At 42.2% G+C, this 10281-nt stretch overlaps 1 protein-coding gene across 1 annotated transcript in view; it reads right to left on the bottom strand.

Annotated features, from left to right (window-relative positions):
* Positions 1-2413: 2413 nt before the first annotated feature.
* LOC129831229 (retinoic acid receptor RXR-beta-A-like) overlaps positions 2414-10281 on the bottom strand; it is a 33253-nt gene continuing 25385 nt past the window's right edge. Inside the window, exons 10-13 of the mRNA XM_055894402.1 lie at positions 9175-9216; positions 8473-8564; positions 8235-8340; positions 2414-8135 (exon numbers count right to left, since the gene is read on the bottom strand). Of these exons, the coding sequence (XP_055750377.1) occupies positions 7988-8135; positions 8235-8340; positions 8473-8564; positions 9175-9216 (388 nt within the window). The 3' untranslated portion in view covers positions 2414-7987. The remainder of the gene's footprint in view (positions 8136-8234; positions 8341-8472; positions 8565-9174; positions 9217-10281) is intronic.

The following is a 10281-nucleotide window of genomic DNA, read 5'->3' as shown; positions in this document are numbered from 1 at the left end:
GCTAAGCACCCCCACAACATGATGCTGCCATCCCCGTGCTTCACGGTTGGGATGGTGTTCTTCGCCTTGCAAGCCCCCCCCTAGTCTTCCAAACATAACGATGGTCATTATGGCCAAACAGTTCTATTTTTGTTTCATCAGACCAGAGGACATTTCTCTAGAAAGTACGATCTTTGTCCCCATGTGCAGTTGCAAACCGTAGTCTTGATTTTCTATTGCGGTTTTGGAGCGGTGGCTCCCTCTTTGCTGAGCGGCCTTTCAGGTTATGTCGATATAGGACTTGTTTTACTGTGGATATAGATACTTTTGTACCTGTTTCCTCCAGCATCTTCACAAGGTCCTTTGCTGTTGTTCTGGGATTGATTTGCACCTTTCACACCAAAGTACGTTCATCTCTAGGAGACAGAACGCGTCTCCTTCCTGAGCGTTATGATGGCTGCGTGGTCCCATGGTGTTTATACTTGCATACTATTGTTTGTACAGATGAACGTGGTACCTTCAGGCATTTGGAAATTGCTCCCAAGAATGAACCAGACTTGTGGCGGTCTACAATTTTTTTTCTGAGGTCTTGGTTGATTTCTTTAGATTTTCCCAAAGAGGCACTGAGTTTGAAGGTAGGCCTTGAAATACATCCACAGGTACACCTCCTATTGACTTAAATTATGTCAATTACTCTATCAGAAGCTTCTAAAGCCATGACATAATTTTCTGGAATTTTCCAAGCTGTTTAAAGGCACAGTCAACTTAGTGTATGTAAACTTCTGACCCACTGGAATTGTGATACAGTGAATTATAAATTAAATAATCTGTCTGTAAACTATTTTTGGAAAAATGACTTGTGTCATGCACAAAGTAGATGTCCTAACCGACTTACCAAAACTATAGTTTGTTAACAAGAAATTTGTGGAGTGTTTGAAAAACGAGTTTTAATGACTCCAACCTAAGTGTATGTAAACTTCCGACTTCAACTGTACATGGGGGTCCACACATAGGCCTAGAATACAATTGAACCACTGCTTGACATCAAGCTCATCATGTCTCTGTGTCAGAGGTTATTTATTGTACGTGCTCCCTCTGCCGGACACAATTGGAACAACAGACGCAGCTTCCTGAGTAGACCTACTACTAAATGAGGACAGGCTCCACTTCAGTCAAATGCCACCGAATCACAATAAAGTTGGACATTTGTATTGCGTGTGTAACGTAACGTTTGACTCGATATGGAGCCGAAATAACGCGAGTACATAGCAAAAAGCCTTTTCAATTTCAGTCATAGCTGCTGCGTGAGTTATTGACTAAGACGTTTAGACTAGCATACCGCCATTTGCCACAAGGCTACTTTACACTGACCAAACCTGCAAAACGTGACTTTGAACAAGACATGTTTGAAACTATTTAAAAAATAATGGGGAATTCAATTGTAACACGGTAGTTACATCTGAGGGACTGTAGCCTCAATAAATGGGGACCATTACTGAAAATGTGTTATAGAAAGTTGTATAGTCCAAGGACTTGTTTTCAATTATATTGTATAGTCTGCTATTTAGGCTATTGACGTGGCTTGTGATTTATGTTCGGCATTTTACCGACTCGAAATGTACTGTCAATGGGCCCAAATCCTCGGGTTAATTGTGCATATCGTTTTAGAAGTGTTTTGTAATTTTGAGGGGAAAGGCAAACAATTATTGACCGAGAAGAAATTTAAACCAATGAGTCAAAATTGAGGGAGGAGACAGGGGCGGGGGGAGAGAACAAAAAATAAACCTGTACAGAGAAGCGGTCATAGCCAAACAGCGACGAGCGACTGACACACTCCGCGGCTGGGCAGTTGGTTACAGGCCGGGGTAGAATGGACACCATATAGTTGAATGAATGGGCGGACATAGGTCGGCGCTCCCTCTGCTGGGTTCATCAATAAACTACAGCGCCACTGGTCACTCGAGGCCCGGGGGTCCTGCTGGACTGAGGACCATACCATCCGATTTCTTGGCATGGGGAATACAAAGGCCATTCGGGACATTACATTTATTGGACAACAAGTTGTTTTATGTATGAAGGTTGGGGAAAATGCTTACACTGATTTATATCAACTCAGAAGATCAGAATGTATAATTTATCTAAATACAATAAAAATGTAGTCTAATAGTACATGGTTGTCAAGCTTCCAACAAGTCAAATGTTCCACATTGTTCTTTGAATGCTTCTTTTAAAACATGTACTGAAAAGCATGGTACAGTATTAAAACCTCTACTTGGAAATGATACAACAAACAGAAACAGATTCCGAATGACAATTTGTTGTTGTTGCTTTCCTTCCCCAAAACACACAAAAGTCTATAATTTGCACATGTGTGCTGGAGTCAGAGATAAAAACTAGACAAAGAATTAACATGAGAAAAAGGAACCCCAGGTGATGAAGTTTTTGCATTTGTTTAATACTCCTGAATACAGAAAGATGAACAGCGCGGTCATGGGAAAGAGTCAAACACAGACAAAGAAGCAGTGTATTGTGGTGGGAGTCAATGACAGGACATCTCTAGATCTAATTAAAAAGAAAACAGCTTTTCTTGATCAACAAATCATCATCTGATCAAGTCAAAGTGCCCCACCCTAAACACCTCTCCAACTTTGAAAGCATTCTTTCAACTGGAGAGCACGACCTCCCTCCTATAAAGAGTGGCGTCTACCATGTTGAGTTGGCCCTCCCCTCAAGTTCATTCCATGTAATGGGACACTATCCAGAGGCGTGATTTCAGCGCGCACCTTTGGAGTCCATGCATTGGCTCCACTTTTTTTCTCAGCCGAAGCCAAGGTTTGCTGCAGTGTCCCAACACATATTTTTCGACGTAAACACTCCTGTTTGCGCTGGACATGGAAGATAGAACCGTGATCCAAAAAGCCGAATGATCTGTGCACGTTCCTAGCTTGTAACTCTGCCTTCTTGGCAATCAAAGCAAGGTTGACCCTTAAAAAAAAGCACCAATGTACAGCATTAGCACCATAGGGGCCACTGGCCCTCCCCCTTGCTGTGACACCCTTCTTATAAAGGGGCCTTTAGTGACAAAGCACACCCCTCAGCATGGCACAGCATCAACACTGGCCTTCGCACCTGTTTGGCAGTGTTGCATCATCACATGGGTGGCGCAAACCAGCCAACCGCATGGGGTGTTTAGATCATTGCAGAGGGCCTTTGCTCCAGAGTGCCTATGTAAATAAGTATTGCGCCCCGCTACATACCAATAGATGACAGCTTCACAGCCCCAGTTTTAATAAAGAAGCGTTTTTTATTTATTTAAAGCAAGTGATTTCAAAAGTAAGTTGGAGATACTAAACGTAATCAAAGGTCCAGGCGTCTGCCTTGAGTGCACGCGGTCACGAAGGACACGCATCTTTGGGCCGCACGCCGGCGGTCTGTCTCCAAGGGCGACGACCGCAGCCGCACTGCCATCAAGTAATACCAAATGGCCATTGCACTCCGTTGGCAAGGGAAGAGGAAGGGGCCGGGCAACGTGTTTGCCAATTTACACCCCTTCGCTTGCGCCTTGCTATTCTGTGCATCTCGCTGTTTTGTTGAAAACCTCTCTCCATGCTGCAGCAGACCCGAGCTTGCTGGTATAACCAGAACAAGGCTTCATTGTACGCAGTCAACATCATGACATATCAACATAGCTACATATCAACACAGTGACATATCAGAATACATAAAAAAAATTAAAAATTACTTGGACCATCTTCTGATAAACTGTCTGCCTGAACAACTTGAAAATGCTTAGCTTATAAAACCTGTAGAATTTGCATAGAGCTGTTATATGTATACTGTACTAAATAATCTCTGCTCATAGCAAAACTGCATTTTATAGGATAAAACACAGCATAGCAAGGGATTCACTTTAAATGCACTGTTTTAGCACTAGAAGAGGCAAGTGAGTAATTTTGACTTAATATGAATTTTAAATTGAAATATCTCTGCCATTTTTTAAGTCTGTCCTTGACTTTTCCTAAATAAGTCTGTTTAACACACATATTTTATCATTTCGATATCACAAACAGAATGCGTGTTATAAGCAGTTTTAAGAGGACATGTCTTTTTCAGAGTGCCAAAAAGTGACTTTTTCAAATCCTCCTACAGTCACACAGACGTTTTGTTTTCGATATAGTATCCAGAATTAGCTCCATTTCCAAATATCACGTTTCCCAATAACAACCACTGTTCCATGAGCTCCACACTTGAACATTAGGCAACAGATAGCCTACAGTAACATAAACGAATGAAAATTCTATTTTGTTCTTTGAAATTATTTTTTTTTCGTATTCTGATGTTACACAAGACATACATAAACACAACCAAAATATTATTTATCCGATAGCATATATGAAATGTACTTGTTAGACTTAGAATGTTGGAGTCAAAATGACTCGTTTGGTCCCTCGAGGCCAGGATTTTCTAGTGTTAAAGAAATGGGAGATCACATTAAACTGAGGAAGCTCCATAAAAACATGAGGGAATTGCAGAAAGGGCTGTTGCCAGCATCGTGGAGGTGTGACAAGATCATGGTTCACACTGGGGATGCACACATAAGATAGTCTACCCTGAGGTTCCACTCTGAAACCGTGGTGCAACAACAAGCAACCGCACCTCTCCTCTGTACATTCACAATCTGGACACTGAGGAACAGAGCATTTTCACATGTACAGACATGCATAAACCAACAGGTATGTAAATACTCTACAGTGCTCCTATTGCTTGTTCACAGGCTTGGAGTAGGACACAGGTATAATCCTCCATATCCATATATTACATGGAGGAGGTGTTCCTCTCGCCAGAAAGGACTGATAGCAAGTAAATCTAGGGGATCGGCAGAAAAGAGTACAGCTGAGTGGGAATCCAATTTTAGGTAGCCATCGGTTTCAAGACCGAAAAAGGTGGAGTGTGTGTGTACTTGCACACGCTTAGCCTTGTGTTTGTACTGTGTCTGCGTTGGTGTAAACCAGAGGAGGCTGGTGGGAGGTGCTATAGGAGGACAGGCTCATTGCAATGGCTGGAATGGAATTCATGGAATGGTACCAAATATGCTTGACTCCGTTCCATTTATTCCGTTCCAGCCATTACAATGAGCCCATCCTCCTATAGCTCCTCCCACCAGCCTCCTCTGGTGCAAACAAGCATGTCTATAATTGTAAGACCATATGAGTAGCACCCAGTTTAGGACAGCTGAACTACTGTCCAGTAAGGTGATACAGCAACTTCTATTCTTCATCATCATTTCTGAATGGTAAATCATACCAATCTCTAAATACACTTCAGAAATCACCCATCTAAATGTTTTTATGGCCACAATATGGAAAGGGATACCTACAGTGCCTTGCAAAAGTATTCATTCCCCTTGGCGTTTTTTCTATTTTGTTGCATTACAACCTGTAATTTAATTTCATGTAATGGACATACACAAAATAGTCCAAATTGGTGAAGTGAAATGATTTTTTTTTTTTACTTGTTTCAAAAAATTATAAATGGAAAAGTGGTGGGTACATACGTATTCACTCCCTTTGCTATGAAGCCCCTAAATAAGATCTAGTGCAACCAATTACCTTCAGAAGACACATAATTAGTTAAATAAAGTCCACCTGTGTGCAATCTAAGTGTCATATGATCTCAATATATATACACCTGTTCTGAAAGGCCACAGAGTCTGCAACACCACTAAGCAAGGGGCACCACCAAGCAAGCGGTACCATGAAGACCAAAGAGTGGTTTAAGGGGAAACATTTAAATGTCTTGGAATGGCCTAGTCAAAGCCCAGACCTCAGTCCAATAGAGAATCTGTGGTATGTCTTAAAGATTGCCGTACACCAGCTGAACCCATCCAACTTGAAGGAGCTGGAGCAATTTTGCCTTGAAGAATGGGCAAAAATCCCAGGGGCTAGATGTGCCAAACTTATAGAGACATACCCCAAGAGACTTGCAGCTGTAATTGCTGCAAAAGGTGGATTTACAAAGTATTGACTTTGGGGGGGTGAATAGTTATGCACGCTCAACCTTTCTGTTTTTTTGTCTTATTTCTTGTTTGTTTCACTAGAAAAAATATTTTAATCTTCAAAGTGGTAGGCATGTTGTGTAAATCAAATGATACAACCCCCCCCAAAAATCAATTTTAATTCCAGGTTGTAAGGCAACAAAATAGGAAAAATGCCAAGGGTGGTGAATACTTTCGCAAGCCACTGTATATGGTCTCATTCTTTATTTATTCCACCGATACTGCTTACGTTGTGTGTAATGATGCTCTTTTTATATTTCTGTTCATAGTTTGTATCTAATGTGTTGACATCCATTTCTGTTATGGGGAGCTGAATCAGCCCCTGGTGCATAGCTTTGTGTAAGCAGACCACACATTACATCCGCTGAAGCCTGCTAAACAGGAAGTATCGTCTGAAGCTGGTCAGCCTAAGGGGGCGGGGTCTATCGCCCTGCCCGTAACACTGCCGACAGTGGCCCGAAAGAATACCATCACAACTACTAGTACAACTACTAGCAACCTACTAGTCAGTGACAATTAGGTGGGTTTTTCAAGCTTTAAATCCAGTCTATTGGTAAAACCCTTCAAGTTTTTTTACAGTACATGTTGAATGTGTACAATAGCTGTTCACACTGTAGCTCGTGCTATCGGTGCATACTTTTTGTTGTGTGTGGGTATTAATATGCTCGCTAACGCCTGTGTCTTCCCTACTGTATGCATAGATTGGGATTACCCAATCGTACTCGAGTGAAGGAGTAGATGTGTCATCTTATTTACAGATGGTAAAAAGTTAACGGAAAGAGGCTGCAAGCACGGAATGAAACAAGCGGAGGATTCAGAAGGGGGGTTTGTAGGGGTATTGTAAGCCAATAGAACAAGATATCCAATGATATCCTGGCTTTCTTAGAACGGACGGCCATTTCACCGAACGAAGCACCCTCGTGAACATATTGGTTCTTAAGAAGACATATGATGAAAGATGGGCAGAGGTTCATTCAATGACGTGTGTGTTGTGGTCGCCCCCAGTTTCTGAAAGATGGGCAGAAGGGTTTCTGCTAAATGTTTACTTACACAGTAACGTTTCACAGAATGCAAAAATGACCATTAGCAAGGATAGGGTATGAAACAAAAGAAAGATCTACAACAGCACCAATGAACGCAGTGCTCTTGAACAAGGTTGCACTTTCTGTGCCCAATGGCCCTTGTTGGGACTTGAAGACCAAACGCCACAAAGAAACAAAAGAAAACATCCTATAAGTCACCTTCTTTCTTTGAAAGCCTGGTGTGAGCTTTAAGAAGGGCCAATCAAAGTCCCCCTCCTTGGATTTCAAGGCCTTAAAAAGGTCTCATTTTATGAGTACAGTACTTCAAAACAAATTCAGCGCATTTCAGCGTGAATAAAGCATAGTATTCAAATCACATTCGGATTGGTGAACTGAGAGGGGCGCGTCTGCCTCCGTTGGTTGTGTCCCGACCAATAGAAGCTGGAAAAGTTGGGAGACTTGATTGAAATATTACGCACCTGATTATGACGGGTTTGGGGTAAACCCAAGAGTAAAACCAAAGACAGAGTGAGCCACTCGTCATATCTATGCGTGCAGCAATGTATCTGAATAACCTACGAACCCCACAAGAAGCTGAGAGGTCTACCGGATATCGCAGAAGCGTTTACACTCAAAGCTGAAGGCTACAAACTGATAGCTAACTCATGATAAAACTTGTATATGTGGTTAAAAATGAGATATATCCATGTGTCTTAACCACTACTGTGAAAAAGTATGTGTTTCTGGAAAAAGTGTTTGTTTTTAACAGCATATGGTCTTTTGGAGCTGTATCAGCTTGGGGGGATTTAATGAGTGAAGAAGGTTGGTGGGGTTTGTGTGAGCGGGACGTCAAAACCAGCAGACATGGTGAAGTCCCAGAACCAGGGTGCCAGAACTAGAACCCCTGATGGACCAGAGCAGAACCTGGTTCCTAGGTCAGCTGGTGGGGCGCCTCCAGCATCTCCATGAGGAACGTGTCGATAGGGGTGTCGCCAATCAGCTTGAAGAAGAACAGGTGCTCCAGGCACTTCAGGCCAATGGAGCGTAGCGCTGGCAGCCGGAGGAGGAGCTTAGCGAACCTGGGGCGATGGGGGAGAATGAGTGAGGTCAATCATGGCGGTGACGTGGGAGTATTGTGTGGATAAGTGCTATAGTATGTCTGTGTGTTTCTCTTGTACCTGCCCTGCTGGTCGGGGTATCTCTGTTTACAATAGGACTCCAGCGATGCGTATACCTTCTCCCTCAGCAATTCCACTTCACTGGAGCTGGAAAGGCCCTTGGCATCTGAACGCAGGAACAAACACCGGCATTATAGCACTGAGATTAATTAACGTGTGATTCTTCCTGACATCATGCTATATTTGGGACGAAATGGCTTATATTGTCTCAAATTATTATTCGAGCTGAAATAATTACCTGGGTTGAAGAGGATGATGGCTCGGAGGCACCCGAGCTCGGTCTTGTCCATCTGCATGTCTCTCATCTTACTGACCAGCTCAGTGAGAACTCTACAACCGGGGTCGAGGAGAAGGAGGTGTGACAGAGGGACGAGAGAGCGGGAGGAGATGGGTTAGCATCTTCTCTAGCGTTCACCACAGTTCCACTCAACGATGCAGCAGTTATATAGAGAAATTAACAAGGGCAGGGGGGCTGGGATACAAGTCTTACATCCTCTTTACACTTTGTATTTACACTTTACACACAATCTACACATAACCTTATAAATGATAGAAATTGCAACAAAGCAATAGCCCAAACCACCATGTATTTATAGACTACGGCACATCGCAATAATGTTGGGTAATGTAATAATTCAATAAGGACAGAAAGAACACAAAGGGAGGAAAGTAAGCAGCCTGTGTTTTGTCGACACTGCGCCAGCGACCAGTCGAGCCTAAGGTCCGACAGAAAAGAGAAACAGAACACAACACTCACTGAAACACGTGCGGACAAGATACACATGACCCGCTTTTATTCCTGGGCATATTACAGCACTCTCTTTGCCAGATTCGCTCATTCTCAACAACTGGGCCAAGATTTGTTTTTTGGGGGGGGGGTGGCGTTATCTGTTTTGTTCATTGTTGATAGGGGAAGGTGGGTGTGTAGTGATGTCATTACCTGTCAAATATGGCCCCAACCTCTGCATTGTGCGCACTCTCCCTGTGTATGCAATTACAATGTGTTATTACAATGTTATTACACAGTTACAATGTTATTACATTGTCCCCCCTGCGTTGGTTTGGGCCCAGAGGAACAGGTAAGTTAGACTCTGCAGTGCATTTTGGTGCCCAGTTCCACTTATGGGAGTAACAGGCTACAGGCTCTTGTTGATGGAGACTTGACCTGATGAAAAGGTTTTAGATAGCACTAAAACTAAAGGAAGTAAGGCACTAAAACTACAGGAAGTAAAGCACCAAGACTACAGGAAGTAAAGCTTGAGGAATGACAAAAATACAAAAGATATGACAATGTAACACAGCAACAAATAGATCTGAGACGTTTGAGCAGAGACAAGATCTAGAGGAGAAAACGTTCATATTGGGTCAGATTGAAACAAGATAAATAGTTCTATGCAGTATTACCCAAGACCTCTGCTTAACTTAACTACTGTAGTGTTCATTCATTGTACCCTCGATAATTATCATATACAACTTCCTTGGTAAGTACGCATCATTTAAAAAATTATAAATGTAACTGGTTTATCCAAATCAGCACAAAAAGGGTTATGTGTATTAGCATGAGCCAATGACAGTAGAACAGAAGAATAGGCAAATAGAAGAGCATAATAAATAGGCATCAAAGGAACAATGCAGTAATATGATCAGGGCTGTTTAATCATGTAAATTCAACCCATTTGGCATAAATCATAAAAGAATGCAAAGAAAATAATATTGTATGAATCAAACAAAAAAAGAGAAGTGAGGATAAAAACATGAGAATTGAGAAATGTCAATAAAAATAAAATAAAAACATTCACTGGACCACAAGGATGTCTAGATTGTGATGAATCTGAAACAAAAGCCTGCGACCGGTTAATCCAAGATATGCTTAAATTCCTGTGGGAATTGGGAGTCTTGCAGCTTATGAACTATTCATAAAAATGTAGTTACTGTGTAATAAACAATGAATTCACACCATGTGATGTGGCGACCCTACTGAGTTGGGGTGGGCACACTTGTTTCTTGAGAGCTGCGATGAGCGCAGGATTTTACTCAAGACAGGTGC

The sequence above is a fragment of the Salvelinus fontinalis genome, chromosome 32 (assembly GCF_029448725.1).
Source record: "Salvelinus fontinalis isolate EN_2023a chromosome 32, ASM2944872v1, whole genome shotgun sequence".
Taxonomy (NCBI): domain Eukaryota; kingdom Metazoa; phylum Chordata; class Actinopteri; order Salmoniformes; family Salmonidae; genus Salvelinus; species Salvelinus fontinalis.
Note: the sequence above shows the minus strand (reverse complement) of the source record. Positions and strands in the feature narration are given on the sequence as shown.